Below are 24,152 nucleotides of genomic sequence, written 5' to 3' on the forward strand. Positions count from 1 at the left end.
GCTACGTAGAGCAGCAGGTGCTCAATTGTGATGAAACCGGGCTGTTTTGGAAGAAGATGCCCAGTCGAACCTACATCACCGCCGAAGAGAAGAAATTGCCTGGGCATAAGCCAATGAAGGATCGGTTGACTCTTGCCCTATGTGCCAACGCTAGCGGAGACTTTAAAGTCAAGCCCTTACTGGTTTACCATTCGGAGAACCCTAGGGCCTTTAAGGCACAGAATGTGGATAAGGACCAGCTTCATGTTTTCTGGCGATCCAACTCGAAGGCCTGGGTCACTAGGCAGTTCTTTGTCCAATGGGTTGATCAAGTTTTTGGTCCTTCTGTGAAGAAGTATCTTCATGAGCAGAAATTGCCTTTAAAGTGCCTGCTATGCCTTGAAAATGCACCCGCTCACCCCTCCGGACTCGAAGATGATATCTTCGAAGAATTCAAGTTCATAAAGGTGCTGTATCTTCCACCGAATACCACCTCTATCCTCCAGCCCATGGACCAGCAAGTCATCTCGAACTTCAAGAAGCTCTACACCAAGCACCTATTCAAGCAGTGCTTTAATGTCATGCAAAGCACAAACTTAACTTTGCATGAATTTTGGAAAAGCCACTTTAACATCGTGCACTGCTTGCAGATCATAGATCAGGCTTGGGTGGGATTAACTCGACGAACCCTCAATTCTGCCTGGAAGAAGCTGTGGCCTGATGCAGTTTCTCCCCGAGATTTCAAAGGGTTTTGACCACGAACCTGATCCCGTGGTGGGTGCAGCGGAAGACGTAGAGGAAATCGACTCCCTTGGCAAGTCCATGGGTCTGGAGGTCGACACAGATGACATCACGGAACTCGTCGCCGAACATTACGACGAACTTACTACAGAGGAGCTCAAGGAACTCCATGCTATGTCTGAGCACATGAGTGATGACGAGGAAGGGATCGAGGAGGTAGAACATGTGTTAGGTTAGACGCAAATAAAAGAGGTGTTAGGAAAATATCAAGACATGGTCGACTTCATCGACAAATACCATCCAAAAAAATTGCAGGTTTGTCGTGTAGTTGTGCAGTTCGATGATGCTTGCCTAACTCATTTTCGAAACATTCTGAAAAGCCGTACCAAGCAACTTTCTATCGATAGCTTCTTTAAAGAAACTACGAAGCGAACTCGTGATAAAGAGGAAGGAAGTGGTTCAAAGAAAACGGCAAAGAGTGAAGAGAAAAAAATTCAATCAATTTCAAGTGTAGAGAGTGAAAGTGATTAAAATTATTCATCAAAAAGAAAAAAAGAAAATGTAAAAAAAAATATAAAATATAGAAATAAAGAAAAATAAATAAGCTAAGTTATGTTAAAGTTCACTTAGTGTAAGTTAGAATAAGTTACGGTAGTGTACGTTTATCGTAGTCACCCTCTCTACCTCCCCGCCGCCCGTCCGTCTCCTCTCTGCGTAGCAAGACCGACACCTGCGCTGGACTTTCTAAGGTAAAGTGACGCTAAAAACCCGTTTCTCATTTATTATTTCTTTATAATTATTCTTTTTTACATGTCTATTATCTAATTTAGAGTGCATATTGTCATGTGTAATTATGTGTAGTAATTTGTTAAGGAGTTATCATAGGTTTTTGGGCTCAACCACGGATTAATCCTATTTCAATGTACTGTATTCTTATGGGAAAGTTCGTTTCTACATCCGAACATTTTCTACACCCGAAGTCGGTTGTGGAACGGATTAAATTCGTATGTAGAGGTACCACTGTACAGTACTATAATAGCTTGTGATTTTGATATACTGTAATTTACATATTTTGATTCTAAATCCCACTGAAGGAATTTCAAGGTGAATGTTATTGAGACCCAGAAATTGCTGGACCTTAACCGTGCAGTCACGTAGATCTAAATACTTCTGCATTTGTGTATGAAAAAAGGTGAGGCTCAAGGTTCATTAGGTTCAAGGGTTTTGGTGCGTAATAGTTACATTTAGTTCTTTGTCTGCAGTTCTTGACTGTATAGTTTACACATTTTGGTTCTGCCTCTGAGTCTCATTGAAAGGGATCAAAGCTCAATTTTATTGAGCCTAGATCTTTTAATTTCTTCAGTTAGATCCTTTTGGCCTAATATCTTACAGTTTTCAATATTAAACTTACCCGATAATCATGTAGCTGTCAACTCCGTTGCCCGACAGAATTCTATGGAGGGATACGCCAGCTATCACAATACTAGAAGGGGGTGTACTTACCAGCGCCACCTGTGGCCAGGTACTCAATCATTTGTTGTTTACACCTCCTCAATTATTCCTGTCGTGCCTCCGGCTAGACGTTCTGGGATACGCTTATGGTCTTCGAGTTTATTCTCGCTTATTTGGTGATGTATTCTCTTTGATTTACGGCTGTCGCATTACTAGAAACCTTCTGATATTAGCTAGATAGCTTTTATTTAATTCAGTTTAACGGTTAACGAATTTTTGCTTGTTTTTTGGATTTCCCTTTGACTTCTCTTGAAAACAAAATGTCTGACATTTCGCAAGCCCCCTCCCATAGACGATGTAGGTCTTGCAATAGACGTATTCCGAAGGTCTCGGTAGATCCTCACACCGCTTGTTCTGACTGTAGGGACAGACCCTGTCAGTTAGAAAATCGATGTGAGGAATGCGCCGGACTTTCGGAATTGGATTTTGTCCGACTTTTAAAGTATTCTTCTAAGTTAGAGAGAATTAGAGCTAGGAGGAGTTCTTCTCACTCTTCTTTATTTTCCTCATCTCATGATCCCCAACCTGATCCTACCCCTGTAGTGGCTACCCCCGATCCTACTGTGTGCCCTCCGCCTGATATGTCAGTGGTTTTACGCGCTATTCAGGCTTTAGGCGATAAGGTAGAGTCAGTGGTAAGTGACCATAAGTCTCTGATGGCCGAAGTGAAAGAGTTGAAGGCCAAGAGTGCAGTGGGTGAAGTTAGTGCCAGTGCTGTGACGAGTGCTAGTGTCGGTGCAGTGCCTTGTACTAGTGTTAGTGCCAGTGTGGTGCGTGGGGATTTTTCTGTGCGAGCCAGTCGTTCTCCCAGTCCGGGACCTCTTGCAAGCTCCCAAGCCCAGGGGAGAAGCAATGTCGAAGGGCATAAGGGTTCGGCAGGCCTTGTTAGGCGCACAGAATTATCCTCAGTGGTTGCGGGCGTGTCTTCCACAGACCGTCACTCCCACTTGCAGACGATTGAGCCCGTCTTACGCTCGTCCGCTGATCTTCTCTCGGGGAAGAAACGTTGGTCTCAGGTCTCTAGACCGCTTAAACGCAGAGTCCAGCCCTCGAGTGCTCAGCCAGGTTGCAGTCGTTGGCTCAGCTCTGACTCGCCTCAGTCATCTAGCGACTGTACTCCGCCCAAGAGGAGTAAGGTACAACAGAGCTGCACCGGTGGTGCAACCACTGTTATGGCTTTACCTCAGTCTGCTACTGTCTCTGCTGATCCCAAGTGGTCTATGCTTCAGTCCATGCAAGCTCAGCTTTCGGACCTGATGCGTGAGTGTCGTGCTGAGAGTGTTGCTCCTCCTGCACCTGTGGTGCACCAACCTCCTGCACCCGTTCAGCCTGTGCTGCACCCTCCTGCACCGGTGGTGCACCTACCTCCTGCACCCGTTCAGCCTGTGCTGCACCCGCCTGCACCGGTGGTGCACCAACCTCCTGCACCCGTTCAGCCTGTGCTGCACCCGCCTGCACTCGCTGCACCCAGTCGCAGCTCCATCTGCCAGGCGTACGATGTTGAACCACTTTCTGTGTTCACTGTTCCCAGTGTTGTTCAGCATCAGCCTTCTTTAAGGCAACCTTCGGTTTGGGATCAGGAGGATTACTCCACTCTTCCTCCTCCTCCCCTGGCTGCTCCACCGGCGGTGCAACTCTCGGTGGAGGTACAACAACCTCTTCCACCTGTGAGTCAGTCTCCTCAGCTGCTGCACCGAGCTCTACCCGTGCACCCTGATCCTGCTCCTCAGACATCTCTGCTTGCGGGAACTTTACCTTGTTCTGCACAGCCTCGGTCTCTTCAACTCATACCACAGGAACAGGAACGGACTACTCCGCCTCCGTCCTCCGTTCAGCTGGTGCATTCCTTGGGTGCAACTCTTGCTAGGAGTCAACCTCCTTCACCCTTGCACCTGCCTTCTGCTCCGACTGTTGTTCAACCTATGCAGTCTGAACCTCAGGTTTTCCCTCAAGTTGAGGAAACCTCTGCTGTTGTTCCTACCCATTCTGACTCTGCGGTTCAGCATTCTGGTCCTTTTGCTTCGCTACCTTCTGCTGATGAAGTGTCGGATGATGAGGAGGCACATCTTGATCCCTCATCAGACGTGGAGGAGTCTAAGCCTTCTCCATTGTCTGTTGATTTTAGAAAGGTCTTGGCTCTACTCAGGGAGCTTTACCCTGACCACTTCGTCTCTGCTGTTCCCCGCTCTCCTCCATCTGAGTTTTCGCTAGGCGTGCAACAAGCTAAGTCGTGCTATACTAAGCTTGTCCTAGCTAGATCCTCCAAGAGGGCCTTAAGGATCTTAGGGGATTGGCTTCAGTCTAAACAACACCTGGGCAAGACTTCCTTCATGTTCCCTCCAACGAAGCTCGCATCGAAAGGTTGCGTTTGGTATGCCACAGGGGAAGCACCAGGCTTGGGAGTTCCTGCCTCTGCCCAGGCTGACTTCTCAAGTCTGGTGGACTCGCCTAGGAGGACTGCGATGAGACGCTCGAAGGTTTGTTGGACCTTCTCAGACCTGGATCATCTTCTGAAAGGGTTGTTCAGAGCTTTCGAGATGTTCAATTTTCTCGACTGGTGCCTGGGAGCCCTCAGCAAGAAAACATCTCCTGCGGACAAAGACTCTGCCATGTTAATTATGTCCTGCATGGATAAGGCTATCAGGGATGGATCGGGTGAGCTAGCGTCGTTATTTGTATCAGGGGTGTTGAAGAAAAGAGAACAACTGTGTTCCTTCCTCTCAGCCAGCATTACACCGTGCCAGCGGTCTCAGCTCCTTTTTGCTCCACTCTCAAAGTTCCTCTTTCCCGAGGAGCTAGTTAAGGACTTGTCGGCTGCCCTGATACAGAAGGACACGCACGATCTTGTAGCTTCATCGGCTCGTAAGTCTAAGGTTACCACCTCTGTTCCCAAGACTTATCGCTCTCCAGTGGCTGATACCCCGGCCACTAGGTTCATACCGCCCTTTCGTGGTAGAGCCCCCAGCCGAGGAAGCTCCCGTCCAGACTCTCACAGGGGCAAGTCTAAGAAAGGACCCAGGACATCCAAGGGAAAGCACTGACTCTCAGATTCTCCAGACAACAGTAGGTGCCAGGCTCAAGATCTTCTGGCAAGCCTGGGAGAAGAGAGGTGCAGACGCACAGTCTGTCAGTTGGCTGAGGTACGGTTACAGGATTCCATTCTGCCTCAAACCGCCTCTGACCACATCGCCCATCAACCTCTCTCCCAACTACAAAGAAGAGGACAAGAGGCTAGCATTGCAACAGGAGGTGTCGCTACTTGTGCAGAAGAAGGCAGTGGTTATAGTCCGGGACCATCAATCCCCGGGCTTCTACAACCGTCTCTTTCTTGTGGCCAAAAAGACAGGAGGTTGGAGACCGGTGCTGGACGTCAGCTCTCTCAACGAGTATGTCACCAAGCAGACGTTCACAATGGAGACGACCAAGTCGGTCTTAGCAGCGGTCAGACAGGAGGACTGGATGGTCTCATTGGACTTGAAAGATGCATACTTTCACGTTCCCATTCATCCAGACTCCCAACCTTTCCTGAGATTCGTTTTCGGAAAGGTTGTCTATCAGTTCCAAGCCCTGTGTTTTGGCCTAAGCACAGCTCCTATGGTCTTTACTCATCTGATGAGGAATGTAGCGAAATTCCTGCACTTATCGAACATCAGAGCCTCCCTCTACCTAGACGACTGGCTGTTGAGAGCCTCCACGAGTCGTCGTTGTCTGGAGAACCTCTCTTGGACTTTAGATCTAATCAGAGACCTAGGTCTATTAGTCAATTTAGAGAAATCTCAACTCATTCCCTCCCAATCCATTGTGTACCTGGGAATGGAGATTCAGAGTCGGGATTTTCGGGCTTTTCCATCGACCCCCAGGATAAACCAAGCCCTACAGTGCATCATGAGCATGCTGAAGAGGAGCAATTGCTCAGTGAGACAGTGGATGAGTCTCACAGGGACCCTCTCATCTCTGGCCCTGTTTGTCGAGCTGGGGAGACTCCACCTCCGCCCTCTTCAATTCCATCTTGCAGCTCATTGGGACAAGGGCTCGACTCTAGAAGCAGTCTCTATCCCTATCAACCAAGAGATGAAGACCACTCTCCGGTGGTAGAAGCACAATCTTCTTCTCAAGGAGGGTCTATCATTGGCCATCCAGACCCCCCATCTTCTTCTCTTCTCGGATGCATCGGACTCGGGCTGGGGTGCGACCTTGGACGGACGGGAATGCTCAGGAGTGTGGAACAAGGAACAAGGATTACTCCACATCAATTGCAAGGAACTGTTAGCAGTCCATCTTGCCCTGTTGAACTTCAAGTCCCTCCTGCTAGGCAAAGTGGTGGAGGTGAATTCAGACAACACCACAGCCTTGGCTTACATCTCCAAGCAAGGAGGGACCCATTCGAGGAGCCTTTACGAGATCGCAAGGGACCTCCTCATTTGGTCAAGAGGTCTAAACCTCACTCTGGTCACGAGGTTCATCCAGGGCGATATGAATGTTTCAGCGGATCGCCTCAGCAGAAGGAATCAGGTCATTCCCACGGAATGGACCCTCCACAAGAGTGTGTGCAACAGACTTTGGACGTTGTGGGGCCAACCTACCATAGACCTGTTTGCCACCTCCATCACCAAGAGACTTCCGCTTTATTGTTCCCCTGTTCCAGACCCTGCAGCGGTTCATGTAGATGCTTTCCTTCTGAACTGGTCCCATCTCGACCTGTACGCATTCCCTCCGTTCAAGATTATAAACAAAGTTCTGCAGAAATTCGTCTCGCACGAAGGGACACGGCTGACGCTGGTTGCTCCCCTTTGGCCTGCAAGAGAATGGTACACAGAGGTACGTCAATGGCTAGTCGACTTCCCCAGGACTCTACCTCTAAGAGTGGACCTTCTACGTCAACCACACGTAGACAGGTTGCACCCAAACCTCCACGCTCTTCGACTGACTGCCTTCAGACTGTCGAAAGATTCGCTAGAGCTAGAGGCTTTTCGAAGGAGGCAGCCAGTGCGATTGCCAGAGCTAGAAGAATTTCCACTCGTAGAGTCTACCAGTCTAAGTGGGAGGTCTTCCGAAGCTGGTGTAGAGCCAATTCAATATCCTCTACCAATACCTCTGTGATCCAAATAGCTGACTTCCTTATTCATCTTAGGAATGAGAGATCCCTTTCTACTTCTACAATTAAAGGGTATAGGAGCATGTTGGCCTCAGTCCTCCGCCACAGGGGTTTGGACCTGTCTTCCAACAAGGACCTTCAAGACATTCTCAAGTCTTTTGAGACGTCTAAAGAACGTCGTCTTTCCACTCCAGGCTGGAATCTGGACGTAGTCTTAAGGTTCCTTATGACATCTAGGTTCGAACCTCTCCAGTCAGCTTCCTTCAAGGATCTTACCCTCAAGACTGCTTTTCTCGTTTGCCTTGCAACAGCTAAGAGAGTCAGTGAGGTTCATGCCTTCAGCAAGAACATTGGTTTCACAACCGAATCAGCTACATGTTCTTTTCAGCTTGGATTCCTAGCAAAGAACGAACTTCCTTCACGTCCTTGGCCTAGATCGTTCGAAATACCTAGCCTCTCCAACATGGTAGGTAACGAACTAGAGAGAGTTCTTTGCCCTGTCAGAGCTCTCAAATATTATCTGAAGAGGTCTAAACCTATTCGAGGACAGTCAGAAGCCTTATGGTGTGCCATCAAGAAACCCTCGAGACCCATGTCCAAGAATGGGCTTTCGTACTATATAAGGCTTCTGATCAGAGAAGCACATTCTCACTTAAAGGAGGAAGACCTTGCGTTGCTGAAGGTAAGGACCCACGAAGTAAGAGCTGTTGCTACTTCGTTGGCCTTTAATAAAAACCGTTCTCTGCAGAGCATTATGGATGCAACCTATTGGAGGAGCAAGTCAGTGTTTGCATCATTTTATCTGAAAGATGTCCAGTCTCTTTACGAGAACTGCTACACCCTGGGACCATTCGTAGCAGCGAGTGCAGTAGTAGGTGAGGGCTCAGCCACTACATTCCCATAATCCCATAACCTTTTTAACCTTTCTCTTGAATACTTTTATTGTTGTTTTTATGGTTGTTACGGTAGGCTAAGAAGCCTTCCGCATCCTTGGATTTGGCGGGTGGTCTATTCATTCTTGAGAAGCGCCTGGGTTAAAGGTTTGGTAGAGGTCCTTTAGTAGGGTTGCAACCCCTTGTACTTTGGCACCTTTGGGTTGATTCAGCCTCCAAGAGGAACGCTGCGCTCAGTAAGGAAGACGAACTTTAAATAAAAGGCAGAGTAACGGTTCTATTCGACTTCCTTACCAGGTACTTATTATTTCATTGTTATTTGAGATAACTGTTATATGAAATTTGGGGATACTTAGCTATCCTTTAATCATGTACACTGGTTTTCACCCACCTCCCTGGGTGTGAATCAGCTACATGATTATCGGGTAAGTTTAATATTGAAAAATGTTATTTTTATTAATAAAATAAATTTTTGAATATACTTACCCGATAATCATGATTTAATCGACCCTCCCTTTCCTCCCCAGAGAGAACCAGTGGACCGAGGAATAATTGAGGAGGTGTAAACAACAAATGATTGAGTACCTGGCCACAGGTGGCGCTGGTAAGTACACCCCCTTCTAGTATTGTGATAGCTGGCGTATCCCTCCATAGAATTCTGTCGGGCAACGGAGTTGACAGCTACATGATTATCGGGTAAGTATATTCAAAAATTTATTTTATTAATAAAAATAACATTTTTCACTGCTATGCACTTTGTGGTTTTGCCTTCTGTAAAGCTACCAACTAAACTCTTTTAAAGTTACCAGGTAAAGAAGTTCAATAACTGGAAGAGATTAAAAAGATTGATATAGTTTAGAAGAAGTTTCTCAAGGTAATCTGCAACAAACTCTCAGACAAATGGTACTTATCATATTTGTTCTTATGTGTCACCAAACCTTTCGTCCTCTTAACTAGAGCTATGTCTCTAGTTCATATTTTTCCTATGCGTATACAAACCTTTCATTCTATAAAATAGGGATATGTTTCAGCCAAAGTGGGATAGATATTGAATCGTTAACAAGTTACAGTAGTCGGTCAACAACAGGTGTATGAGGGGGAAGCCTTGTCTGCCTTCCTGTCACAGAGTAGCCCCTTTTATCTTTGGCTATGGTGAGTACAGACATGCCACTGTGTTCTTCTCTTGACTGATGGGCCATTCATTTGGAGTGTTTTCACTTTATCAGTCAGGAAAACGATGAGCTCAGAATGTTACTCATCTTACTTCGTAGTTGTTTCTCTACTTGGTAGCCTGATTCTGACTAGGTTTCACCCATCCTTAATAGAGAAGATAATTTGATGCTGACGGTGTTCCCCAAATGGTGATCCGTCTTACAGTTATTATTATTATTATTATTATTATTATTATTATTATTATTATTATTGTTATTGTTATTATTATTATTATTATTATTATTATTATAATACGCTAGGATATAACCCTAGTTAGAAAAGCAAGAAGCTATAAGCTTAAGGACTCCAACAAGGAAAAAAAGTCCAGTGAGGAAAGGAAACAAGGAAATGAATAAACCAGAAGTAATAAACAATCAAAATAAAATATTCTAAGAACAGTAACAACATTAAATTAGATCTTCCATATACAAAGAAGAATTGTTTGGTAATCTTAGTGTTGTCAGGTGTGAGGACCGGGAAAGAATGTGGAAAGAGTAAGCCTGACTATTCGGTTTATGTTTAGGCAAAGACAAAATGAGCTGTAACCAGAGAGGGATGTAATGTACTATTGTCTGACCAGGCAAAGGACCCAATAATACCCCAGTGGTAGTATCTCAACAGGTGGCTGGTGCCCTGGCCAAGCTACCTGTTTCCAGTGCTCCCCTTGTGACAAAACCCCACCCCAGTGAAATGGTGGAAGAAGCTATTGTTAACTTACTCGGAGGGCAGTGGTTATCGGTCGCTCAGTCCATGACTTCTCTTTGAAGAAAGAATGATTGGCAAGGGGAAATGGTTAGCCAGGGGAAGGAGAATTCACTCTCTACCAATCTCATCTTCCTTCTCCATTCGCTTAGTCGTGCGTAAACGAGTTTTGCTAAAAGTTCCATGAGACTTACAGCAATTGATTTCCTTCTTATGGAAGGAGTAATGTTACTCATCTGATGACATACTTTTGAAGTTAGTCAAGGAAACTTGAACCAGTGAGAGAGCTGGCAAGTAGTGTTACTTGGACCAAACATCAGCATGGTAAGCTTGGGGAGAAAGAGAGTTTATGAGCCATTTTTGTTGCGATATAGAGGACTGTTCCTTGCAGACTGACTGGTACCTTCCGGTCAGTTAGCCGTTATGAGCCTGGTGTTACAGCAATTGCTGTTTCATCAGTTACAAGTGAACTGGCCTACCCAGACTGATCTCCAGCACCTTCCAGTTGGCTAATGGGAATACTGTATTGTTCATTTTACTGCCTTGGGCCCATATAGAACTCACGCATCAGCTGGTACCTTTTGGGTAAGTTGTGATCATGAGCCTGGTATGACAGCCACTGCGATATCTTCAGCTGTAAGTGAACAGTCCTAACAGGACTAATCTCCAGCACTGCATAGTAAGCCAATGGGGATATCCTTCATGTTGGGTATCGTTCACTGAACTCCTCATACCATTACAGAGCATAGCCGACAAAGCTGACATGCCAACCAGTATTAATGGGGCTGTGTAGAAATCTTAAGCTTTGGGTAACAGCTGCTGCTATTCATCTTTGAGTCACCAACCAGTACTTTTGGGGTTGGCCAGTGAGGCAAGACTAGTGTTACAGTGTTTTTTAATTCACTGTTTACATTGGTATTAGGTCAGCGGTCCTTCTGGACAGAACACCAACTCCCAGGCGATTGAAGGAGAAGTAACGCTGTCTTGTGAAGCTATCTTCCTCCTATTTAAGCCCTTCTGATTCTGATTCTTCTTCTCAGAAGTAGCAGCAGTCTAAGAAGGCCAGTTGTAAGTAGCCGGAAGGACTCTCCACCACACAACTCATCTCTCTTTCGGGGAGGTGTATGGCTCCTGATTGGCTCAACTACCTCAGTAGCCAGGCTGGCCAGAGAGTTATGGCCCCTCTTCCTGCTGCAGTCTTGTGAGAGGAGGCAGCCTGAAGGGTCAACATAGCTTTTACCATTATAATTGAAGCCTTTGATGCAGAAAAGGAGATGCAGTCATACCTCGGTATTCAACCATAATTTGTTCCAAAATGAGTCGTATACAGATTCGTTCAAATACCGTGCCATTTTTTTTACCATTACAAATAATGTAAAAGTGAATTATTTATTCCAAGCCCCAGTTGACTTGCTATTAGCGTGACGTCTTAGCATAAAAAGTGATGCAGTTATGTAGTTTATACACAAATAGTAAATACAATAAAACATATAAAACACACAGTAAAAGTGAAAACATTAGACATCATTTTATCATAAGAAAATTTCCCTCTTTGGTTGCAGTATGACCGTGTAAGTGGATGGCGGTGTGGGGAGGAAGGGAGGAGTTTTTGCCAAGGAGGGATTCCTCTTCCACAAAAATGTCTGGTAATTGAGATTTGGGTTTTTCCCTTTTCTATCGCCTTTGGAGAATTGAGGTTTGGGTTTTTTCCCTTTTCTGTTGCTTTTTGGGGATGTTTTTCCTTTAATTAATTAAACACTGATCCAGTGTTTGTTGCTTTTGTCTTTCTTTTGCAGAATCATACAGTAGTGAGACATAACATTATCAATGAATAGGTTTACAGCTCTATTGGTTATTACTGTATCAGGATTGAGTTTTTTCAGCAAAAGCTTGAAGTTCCCTTCCCCCCCCCAGCATGATTTCTAGCGCCTTTTCACAATTAAGTGCCTCGCTAATGCTATCACCTCGTAACTGTTTCTCATTTGTGAAAATAAGTAACAACTTCTCCACTACGTCAAGTATCTGAGGCCTTTGCTTCATCAAAGTAGTCACTCCTTTAGCAACATTAGCTCCCTTTATTATTTCTTTATTCTTTAAAATTGTCGATATTGTTGACTTAACCATAGAGTATTCGAGAACGAGATCCAAAACACGCATTCCATTTTATACTTAGAAATAATTTCCTTTTTCATTTCAATACCGTTTTGCACCGTTTTCCTTTTTACTTGACCACTTTCACTCTTATTTTTCTTTTGACCCTCCTGCTAGTAATGTGGTAATGTGTTCGCCTAGTATTTGCATGGCAGCAGATCGGACCCTGAGTTTAAGCTGTTTATTGGGGAGGCCACTGCTGTGGTTGGGCACCACAGTGGGGGGGTTGGGCTTGCCTGGCTGACATTCTGGTGAGCATCTATTCTGATGAAACTGGAACCGAAACCAAACACCTTTACATTTAAGTGCTAATGAGTCAAAATAGATTAAAAAGGATGCAAAACAAAGATATAGCACAGTGTAACACGAAAAGTGAGGCAAGGCGTATTTTTACATTTATCTTAAATAACGGCCAACTCATAACTGATGGCGTTCGGCTTGGCAGGTTTTTACTCGCACTGGTCGAGTACCGAATATATGTTCGGGAACAAGGGCATTTTTTACTCAAACAATTTGGTCAAAAACAGATTTGTTCTAGCTTCGAGACGTTCAGATACCGAGGTTCTACTGTACTATGGGCAGCTAGGTGGTCAGCAGCAGGCAGGTGCCAACACAGTCAGTGTGAGATCAAGGGGGTAAAAGGAAAAGAGAAGCCTCCTGAGTGTGCATTAATACTTCCCTTTCCTCACGAAAGCCGGAGGTTTTGTGCTGGATTATTTCTCTGCCTTTAGGAAATCTTTCCTCGCAGACCTCCGTATCCACCTTGTCCAGGGCTTCCAAAGACAGGATTGACCATGGAAGTTTGTTATGTATCCTGATGACCCGAAATGCCTGGCAAATTCTGTATCACTGTTTTCCTCTCCCTGGGAGGGGAGTAAGGAGCGTCTCTCACTCCATTGACCCTTCTGATGCAATTAAAGAGGATACAAAACAAAGATATAGCACAGTGTAACACAAAAAGTGAGGCAGAGCATATGTTTACATTCATCCGAAGTAATGGCCAACGCATAACAGATGGCTATCGGCATGGCGGGTTTTTACTCACACTGGTCGAGTACCAAATTCATGTTCAAGAACAGAGGCATTTTTTACTCAAACATTTTGGTCGAAAACAGATTTGTTCTAGCTTCAAGACGTTCAGATACCGAGGTTCTACTGTACTATGTGCAGCTAGGTGGTCAGCAACGGGCAGGTGCCAACATGGTCAGTGTGAGATCAAGGGATAAAGGGAAAAGAGAAGCCTCCTTAGTGTGCAGTAATATTTCCTTTGCCTCACGAAAGCCGGAGGTTTTATGCTGGATTTTTTCTCCACCTTTAGGGAATCTTTCCTCGCTGACCTCCGTATCCACCTTGTCAGGGCTTCTAAAGATAGGATTGAACACGGAAGTTCCTTATGAGACCTGATGCGGCTGACGAAGTCTGTATCACTGTTTTCCTCTCCATGGGAGGGGAGTAATGAGCATCTCTCACTCCATTGACCCTTCTGATGCAATTTAGCGCATAAAAGATGGTTGAATCTGACTTGCCTTCTTTCGTGTCGGGCACCATAAAACCTTGGGGGGGGGGGGGGAGCGCAGTCGGAATCACCCAGCTGGTCTCGGGAGGGGTTGGAGTCTAGAAAAATTTCCCGTTCCTCTCACTGGCCAAGGAGACTAAGACTGGGCGAAATGACATCCACCTTTTTCTTAGGATCTCTCAGAATTTTCATTTTTGTGCCTCATTCCAATATCTAGGGTCTGCTGGGATGTTTGACCTGTTATTTGGAATGCCCCCAAGATCCTCTCTTTCCTTGAGGTGGGCACTCTCATAGAAAGGTGAGAGGTGGCTAGATGGTTTGCTCCTCTCCTTGGCAACCTCTGAACAGTTCAATGGTCCTGGGTTGGAGTGGGCTGTTATTCCCCTGTGTCCTGGCCACTCTTCTTGGAAAAAAGTGAGCAAGAGATTAAATTTAAATCAATTCGGACAGGCAATAATTGTCTACCAGAGAGATTTCTTTTTGGTGATAATGATCCTTGATGCGTACGGTGCCGATAGTCGCCTTGAGGAGCGGTATCCAGTTTATTTGGGCTATCTCCAAGTCGTGAAACTTTGGGATAGGCCGCTGAGGACAGTGTGTCTTAGTTGATGTAGGAGAGGGAACCACGATTGGAGGATCCTTGGTACTGTGATAGTATTCCAATGGACGTAAGCAATGCTCATCCGGGCTATGGGCTTCTAGGTGTAGTGTGCCTAAATGATGCCTGTCTAAGTGAAGTGCATTTGGGCAAGATGCGTGTAGAGGTGTGTCTGGGTGTGGCTTGTCTGGACAATGCATGTCGAGGTGCAGCACATGAGGGTAAATCGTATTTAGTAGGGTCTAGCAATGAGGTTGAGGCTCGTTGAAGATCTTTATCCTCTGAAGAGGAAGGGACTGGCAACCTTGTGGGGACAAACTGAGGAGCTCATGTGCTCTGGAGGAGTCCTTCTCCTTTAAGAGTGAAGGTCAGGAGACTGGCGATCTGCTGTAGGAACATGGTCCTCTGTCGAGTCCTCCAACAAAGGGCTCTTCCCAAGTGCTGAGCAACTGGGAGACATTTTTCTCAGTGGTTGGTGGAGGAAAAGAGCCAATGACTTCTTCCACAAGGCCCCTATTCTATTCCTTTTGGGGAGGGGCTCCTTGAAGAGATCATCTCCATGCGCTCTGTTCCTGTGGGGCTCCGTGAAGCCCCAAGGACCACAACAAACAAGGCATCATTGTAAAGAGGAAGAAACAGGAGACTCTGACCCAGGAGGCAGCCCCTGTTTTGTGAAAGGAAACTGGGTCTCCTTACTTTGAGGCTTGATACAAGGTTACAGGGTCCCTAATCTTCCTCAACCGTCCCTTGTTAGAGACTGACGTAGAAGGGTCGGAGTACAGAGTACTAGGGTTACGGGAAAGAAATTGGGAGTTTTTCGACCAGTAGGTTGAAGGATTACTTTTTCCTTCTGACATAAGTTTTCCACTGGGTCGGCAACCACTCCCAACACTCGTCACAGTGAGAGGCCCGACTGCTTGATTGTCCTCTCGAGGCAGGGCACAAGAGGTGAGCCTCAGTCTCCTTCAGCTTGTGGTGCTGCACTTTTTGCCCAACATCTGCAAATAATTCTGCTTATCAGCTGGCATCCTTACTAGTTGGAGAAGTTACAAACACGCCGGGAAGAGAAAAATTTTGTTACAAACACGCCGGAAAGAGAAAAATTTGTTAGGAAGTACAGCGAGAATGTCTGCTATCAAATTGGCTACTCAGTGAGGAAGCAAGAGGGTTGGGTTTCCCCACTCACGGCTGGTAACTACTTGGTTATGAAATTCTAACTGCTGTATCCCAGCTAAACTGTCATACTGTACTCCTATGTGAAAGACGAAGGTATGTATTTGTACCAGAACATATCAGCCTTAGCAAAATATGTTAGCTAATATTTATTCAGTTGTAAGCTTCTATTTTTTTTTCTTTTTCACTTCTTAGGTTGGACTTGGTCAAATATCATCGCTATCATTGCCTCCCACCTCTTTCTCGGGCATTAACTTTCCAACGCCTGATCATTAAGGTTTAAAGTGACAAGCAAGTATCCTTTAATTTTGTATATATTTATGTATATATGGCCAAAAAAATTGTTAATTGTTTTAATGATATTTAAAATGTGATTGAAGTGGGTTTGTGAATAATTTTCTAAAATGAATGCTATTCAGATTTATTTTCGTAGAATTATATATGAATTTCAAAGTGTGATAATACTGTATTTGCAATTTTCCTTAGCGCAGCTATCTTAAACTGTGATATACATTGTAAATGTGATTAGGTTAGGTAATAGATCAGTCTGTATCTTATGCATTTGTCTCTTTTATTTAAATGTCCTGTTCTTTGGCAGTATTTAGTTTATATTTGGAGGTTCTTTGGATTACTGTACATTAAAGTTATTACAATATAGTTAAAAGGTAATAAATAAAATGCTTTTTCTTCTATAGTAATTTTTTATAAAATTCCTTTTTATGATAAATCACAGCATATTGTGCATTTTATACGTATTATTAACATTATTAGTGCAATGTCCCAATATAAAACTTGACAAGAAACATTTAAATGATATAAAATACATGGGGTTTGAATAGTAAAATATTTTACAATCATTCCCTTGTCAAATGACAAGGGATATAGCAATTATTTACAATATATATACAATATTAAATACAGTAATCAGTATAATGATTTCATGTATCTGGCCATAAATTCAGTCAAACCTTAAGTTAAATAACTAAACAGCATAAGATTTTTTCTTATCACAGATCAATGGTGTAAACCACTTTAGAGTTAAGAATTTGCTAGAGCAGATTGACAGTGTACACCTGAAAAGCTTTTCTTAGTGCATTGTAAAACCAGTAATCTAAAATATCTTAGTACAGTATACTGTATGCAACAATGTCATGTAAAATCACAAATTAAGTAATTTGAATTTTTCCTAATATACAATCAGAGTTATTTAATACAGTGGGAGTATAAATACTTCAGCGAAGTTGTTACAGTCATTTAAACTTTAAACAAGGTAAACATAGTTGTTTGTCAGGTGGCAGGTAGGTTGCCCTCCTGATAAGTGGAGCAACCCTCACTTTGATCTTTAGCCTAGGACTTATGGGGCGTTGAGGCAGACTCAGACATGAGCTTGTATTTAGGAAAAGTAAAAATTAATTTAAAGATTTGCTATTTGTTCCCACAAGAATACGAACCATCATCCTTAATAGATTCATTCAAGGGCGGAAGTCCCTATAACCAAACTGGTTTGTTACTAACCCGGGAAATCCAGTGCACTTCGGTTCTATCAGGTACTACCTGAGCATGAAGATATGGCAGGTGTTAGGCTAGATCCCCACCAAGACACTAGGTGGTGGTCACGTTAGAACCTACATCCAAAAGGATACTTTTGTCGGATTGTATGGCCATCCTTCCCCTTGTTTGGGAGGATGAGGGAAATACTTTACTTTGATTACAGCTTACCTTCATGTAACATCAGGTCCAGCTCATAATTGAATGACTGCTGCACCCCAAGGAGGGGAAAAAGAAAAGACGAGAAAGGCCAGAAATTCTACCTTTCATTCTAGACCAGCCTGTCCTTGGTTAAGGAGGATTATTGGTGAAGACTGCAAGCACAATGAATCCTCTCAGAGTTTGTATGAATGCTGAGATTGAAACCTAGTAATAAATTGTTCTAATTCCCTATCCTGTTAGCGAGTGAGAGACCTTGGACAACGGGAAACACTCTGGGCATAGGTAGATCTCACATCCTAGATTGGTTTCATAATGTATTTAGATTTAGGTCGGGGAACAGTTTTGGGGTGTCAGAAGATCTTGTTGAAAGATTTCTGGTCTTGCAGTAATGGGAAGGAACAAGCGAGAGGTGTAATAGTTCCCTGAAGAACTAGCATAAGTTCCTATTGTTATGATTCCCGATTGCACCCTAATTTGTAGGAAACCATGATCATGGAGAACAAGCATGAGAAAACTTGGCTTGCCATGAGAGAATACAATTAGAAAGTTTCCATGAAGATAAAGGATGAAGGGCATGGAGTAACATCGGCGCTTGAAGGGAAAATATAGCCAGTACAAGCGATTAGAATGACCATAGATTCCTCTTCCAGCTCTATCATGGACTGGAAAAGCTGCAACAAAGCAGATGCCATTAGTTCTATGACCTGAAAGTCACTGACGAATAGGCGGGAGGCGTCTGATTGCGTAGTGTCCTACAAGTACAGTGAATAACAACCTTGTGTTCTCGGGGGTAGGAAACATATCCAATTCTTGGCCTCTCGCCTCACGTACAAGGTGGTGATATACTAGAATCGTTCCCCCTGGTACATACTGTCCCTTTCATGCTTATGCAGAGAGGGATCAGTCATGGGTGTTATCATTCAGCTGAGCTAGATAAGACCGATCGTGTAGCACCTGGTCACATCGAGACTGCTGAAGTGGTGACTAAGAATTTGGACATCGGACACAATTTGGAACATAATGCGTGGATGCTTTACTTGTGTTGGTCAGGTGGATGGCTGATTATATGCATGGATGATCATATTTATGAAGCTTGTGTGTGTGGAAGCTCGAGCGAGTGGATGATCTTGGACATAGAAAATAGTGAACGTGGAGATGATGGGCTTGCAGACTGTGCTTGTTGATGATCGTATGTATGAAGTTTATTCAGTACACATTGATTACAGGCTTATGAAGAGAGAACTCCTAGAAAGCTAGAACATTCCAACCGGGCCAATCATCTTTATAGTTGTTACCGACATGCCATCAAAACGTCCAGGAGGAGGAGGAGATAGAGGGCAGTGAGTCCACGTCCTGAACAGCAATGCCCTGGTGCAGTCCAGTATGAGACCAAGCACTGGTAGCACTCACGTGAACACATGTACAATACCGCATAATAAAACACATTCTCCTGGAAAGCGGCATTCCTGATACGTATTTTAGCTTACATATGGGGCAAGGACATACTAGAATCGTCTTCCCTGGTAGATACAATTCTGGTATGTACTGTCCCTTTCACGCCTACATAGGGATAGTCTATTAGGGGAGGTTCTTGTCGCTCAGTTGAGGAAGAGGAACAATCCAAAGACCTTCCCCTCTGGCAGCAGCTTCTATGGTCTTGCGTAAGGGATACAGCAATAGCAATGCTTAATGATACCTCTTTGGCACGCATCACTTCTCTGTCGCTCACCTGAAAGATATTGTCCAGGAAATGGAAAAATAAGGGTGGCATCCTTCCAAGCTGACCAGAAGTACTCGACTTATAATGCTATGGGACAACTCTTGGCCTTTACTCCTCCCAGTAGAAGACAGAGCAAGGGTAAAAGGTGTGAAACATACCCAGGCATCTCCCTAGTATTGTGAGTGCTGAAGTTTCTTCTTGCTATGGGACAACATTTGGCACTCACTCAAAAAGGGAATTTTCTGTACCCCACTGTCTTTCCCATGGAGATTGAAACCGTAGGGCTTACGCGAATGACTGCTACCAATTAGACGTCAACGATGATTACTACTAATCATTCTTTAACACAAGTTACAGTGAAGACTAAAAGGCATTCTCCTGTGGAAAGAGATCACAATGACATAACCAGGTGGTACGTCCTTAGTGTCTTGCAAGATCGGCATACACTAAGAAAAGAGCAAGAGCAGCACCTCTTCCCTTCGCGCTCGATAGCGATGGAACTCATTAGCAATGTAAGGAAATTCAACTTCTTTAGATTCATGTTGTGGTCATCGATGAAAGGTCACGCACAATATACATTCTGCCTAACAGGAATAATTATGTGGATAACAGCAGGTAGTACAGAAAACGGTCACACTATTACATTTATCAGGAAACACTGCATATCCTTGGCTTCTTTTAGTAATATCCCTCTAAAATGGTTGTTTGCAAGAACATTTATTCAATCTGAATGAAAAAGGTAACTATTAAAACAGCCAAATGTGGATGTAGAGAGGTAAGCCTGTACTATTTGGCGGCACAAGTTGATGCGACAGTTGCTCCACCCAAAAGAAATTATGTTTACCCAGTCAAAAGTTTTTAACAGCCCTTCCAACTTTGCCTAGGTCATCCTCTGATAAATGATGGTTTGTATTTGTGGGGAACAAATGTTTTATGCTAAATTATTTTGCATTACACCCCCCACATAACCTTTATCTTTAAAAATTTCATGAAGCATAAGTTAGTTTAAATTACATAATAAAATAACTATATACCTTAAAACATATTTTCCATAAATAGGCATTAATCATATTTATACATTCTTCCTTAAAACGGATACACCAACTCGTACTAATTAAGAACTAGCCTCCATTGTGCATGCCCAGTCTTCCTATGACTCCTTTTTTTCTTAAATTTTATGTGCCCTTCAGAAGGCAGAGGAGAGGGAGTTTGGCATATAGTAAATAAGTTTGTATGAAAAATATTTCTGAGTTATAAAAGTGAATGTTCTTCCCCAGCAATATTCCTGCATTACAATTTAGGAGTGTGGACACTTCAGCAAATAGAAGACATGAAGATCAGTAGTCCATCCTTCTGAAAGGCAAAGCAACATAAGGCGGCCATATCTTTATTATTCAATCCCTAATAATCTAGGGGAAAATTTTGGCTTCTATTCCAAATGAATCATTTCAAAGAGGACTAACACACTTGATGGCAACAAGAGGCATGATGACAGATAGAAAAACCAAGACTTAAAAGTACCGGAATCACAAGACAACAATTGTCGACCAGTAACTTGAGTGGGAAATATCTCAAAGCATGGAATTTGGCAAGATTCTTGGAAAAACATGTTTATGAGTAAAGATATACTAAAGAGGCTTCCCAACACCATCTTTCCCACCATTATCCCTACATTAAAGGGTTAGTTGCTTGATGCACCTCTTCAATGCCTTTATCAAAAGGATCTTCTTCCACTGTACCTTTTCTCTCCATATCAGCCATCCTTCACCTTATCCTGCCATCTAATTCTCTCCCTACCTCTCAGTTTCCTCCCCCAACAAGTTCCTCCCAAGCCCTTCCCACCATACCCTATACTAGCCTACCAGGTCACTAGTTGGCCTGGAAATTGATGGTTCAAAATTATTAAACTGGTCTGAAACATCATTATCACCACCCATGTCCATGTGCCACTGAATGTTTTTAAAAACCTACGAGAAAATCACGGTATACCTCAACAACAAAGATCTTTACACTCGGGAGAGACAAAGAAGTCTGTGAGAGGACTAAAGGCTTTGAGTGAAATATCTACCATTTTCTTTTTTGAAGTTAAGTGATAGGCATCCAACACAGTGAGACTAAAGCAGCAGCAACAATCTCTGAAAACCATCTCTTCTGGAAATTATTTTGATAGAATGAACATATGGGATTTTAGACAACGGAAAACCAATAGAAGTGTGGCTGCTTTATAAGTTAGCTCAAGTAGAGAGGTATTCTACAACTATCTTTGACAAAATCCAAGGGGATCCACAAACCACTTCTGCTGAAAAGCAAGGGAGACCCAATGGGAAATCCAGTCAAACAATGAGGACCCAAAACTCCACCAGAACCTGGTGGATTAAACTAAAGGTATAAGACATCCAAATTGTCACATACTGTAGCTGTAATACTGCATCCATGGGGTCTAGCTGTGGAAAACAATAAATCAGTAGTATGAATGTAATGTAATGATTCAATCAGACCTAATAGTGCCCTACACCTACCCAATCACCCTGAAATGTCTGGGTTATTAGCTTCCATATTTTGAACACCCAGTACAATGTCACAGAGAAGACTTCCACTGTAGATGACACTAAGAATCCAAGAAGAAGTTTTTCCTGTGGGGTTGGTGGTGGTGGCTAACACCAAAATTCCATTCTAACAAGATTACTCTAAGTGCCTGAAGGCCAAGAAAAGAGACTTTTATATCAGGAAACTGGAGGCCTCCCCCATTTCTTGGTTGACTACACACCTTCCACCTGAAAATCTACGGGTTAAACTCACCAGCTTTGTATTGACGTATGTGAAAAATTTTCTGACAATTCTCGCCCCTGGTGTTACCAGCAGAGATTCAGCAGATCACAATATTTGACTAACCAGAATGTTATCTGAAATTGATGTATGCCATAAGCTCTGGTTGAGAGTCCTTTTCTTCTACCCATAACACATTTTGTTCAGGACATTTAACTTCCCGTTGGATAAGTAGGACATTAAACGACCGTCAGAATGAGTAAGGGAGACTTGCCTCTAGGAAACATAGGTGATAATTGTCCTGAAGGACCTTGAGACCCAAGAATCCACTCCATAACCTTCCATAAGCCCATAAAATTCTGCATTGCTGTTGCCACTGGAAAAAGAGACTGCAAGAAGAGGAATCTCATCTATGATGCTCCTGCCATTTACACATTTAAAATGAAACCCAACTGCTCCCACTGGAGCAAATACCAATTATAGGCTCTTGGACTGTAAAGAAAGAGAGTCTTATAAAGGAGAGTAAGAGAATCTATCTAAAAAAAATGTGTAGACTTGGTATCACATGTACAGTAGACTTGTGGGTTAGATTGACTTGAGTGGAGAAGCACGGTTGAAGGAAGACTAAAACCAAGGAGGAGCTGCACACGTTGAAGCTGGCAGCTGTCATTGTTGTTATGGGCATTTCTTCTCAAATTATTTCATTGCCAAAGATGCCAGGAAGAGGTAAGGGTCCAAAGGGTTGGCTAGGTATATGAGTTAACTATGCCTAAAGGTCCAGATGGACGAATCATGGGAGGCAAAAAAGAGACCTCAGACACCAATTTTGGGGGAATGGCCGTTATTGGAGTCAACATACGACTGGCAAAAAAAAAAAAAAAAAAAAAAAATCTTCAAAATAACTCATGATCACAATCAGCTAAGAAAAGGTTGTAGGCCAAGATGAACATGACTCACAAGGCACAGAAGACAAAATGATCCAAAAAACTACTTTTATGTGTATCTCAGGAACAATGCATAAAACTGTATCTACATCCTGGGGAGAAAGATTGCCAACAATAAAGGGCTCGAGAGCCTGCGACAGAACCTGTGGCATTACTAAAGGTCTCAGAATTAGTCTCTATGCTGGTAGGCTATTGCAAAGATAATTTGGGAACCATCAAGGACTTGAATGAGGATGAGCATCCACACTAAAACCTTTGTAAACAAGTGGGTTGAATCTACAGGTTAATTTCTAGACAGAGGAATATCTTCATGGTATGGGATAGACAAATTCACAGGAAGAACTGGAGGTTCAAGGACATACATATACCAACGCACTTCCCCCAATTTTGGGAGGTAGCCGACATCAAACAAATGAAACAAAAAAGGGGACCTTTCCTCTCTATATTCCTCCCAGCCTGACAAGGGACTGAACTGAGTTCGGCTGGTACCGCTAGGGTGCCATAGCCCACCCTTCCTCGTTATCCACAACAGATGAAGCTTCATAACGCTGAATCCCCTACTGCTGCTACCTCCGCGGTCATCTAAGGCACCGGAGGAAGCAGCAGGGCCTATCGGAACTGCGTCACAATCGCTCGCCATTCATTCCTATTTCTAGCACGCTCTCTTGCCTCTCTCACATCTATCCTCCTATCACCCAGAGCTTTCTTCATCCATCCACCCAACCCTTGGCCTTCCTCTTGTACTTTTCCCATCAACTCTTGCATTCATCACCTTCTTTAGCAGACAGCCATTTTCCATTCTCTCAACATGGCCAAACCACCTCAACACATTCATATCCACTCTAGCTGCTAACTCATTTCTTACACCAGTTCTCACCCTCACTACTTCGTTCCTAACCCTATTTACTAGAGATACCCCAGCCATACTCCTTAGACACTTCACCTCAAACACATTCAATTTCTGTCTCCCCATCACTTTCGTTCCTCACAACTCTGATCCATACATCACAGTTGGTACAATCTGTTTCTCATAGAGAACTCTTTTTACATTCATGCCCAACCCTCTCTTATTTACTACTCCCTTAACTGCCCCCAACACTTGGCATCCTTCATTCACTCTCTGCCGTACATCTGCTTCCACTCCACCATTTGCTGCAACAACAGACCCCAAGTACTTAAACTGATCCACCTCCTAAAGTAACTCTTCATTCAACATGACATTCAACGTCGCACCACCTTCCCTTCTCGTACATCTCATAACCTTACTCTTACCCACATTAACTCTCAACTTCCTTCTCTCACAAACCCTTCCAAATTCTGTCACTAATTGGCCAAGCTTCTCTTCCGTGTCTGCAACCAGTACACTATCATCCGCAAATAACAAATGATTTACCTCCCATTCATGATCATTCTCGTCTACCAGTTTCAATCCTCGTCCAA

At 43.7% G+C, this 24,152-nt stretch overlaps 1 protein-coding gene across 1 annotated transcript in view; it reads left to right on the forward strand.

Annotated features, from left to right (window-relative positions):
- LOC137648867 (serine-rich adhesin for platelets-like) overlaps positions 1-16,264 on the forward strand; it is a 56,218-nt gene extending 39,954 nt beyond the window's left edge. Inside the window, exon 4 of the mRNA XM_068382033.1 lies at positions 15,768-16,264. Coding sequence (XP_068238134.1) covers positions 15,768-15,848 — 81 coding nt within the window. The 3' untranslated portion in view covers positions 15,849-16,264. The remainder of the gene's footprint in view (positions 1-15,767) is intronic.
- Positions 16,265-24,152: the final 7,888 nt, after the last annotated feature.

Source organism: Palaemon carinicauda, chromosome 10 (assembly GCF_036898095.1).
Source record: "Palaemon carinicauda isolate YSFRI2023 chromosome 10, ASM3689809v2, whole genome shotgun sequence".
NCBI lineage: Eukaryota > Metazoa > Arthropoda > Malacostraca > Decapoda > Palaemonidae > Palaemon > Palaemon carinicauda.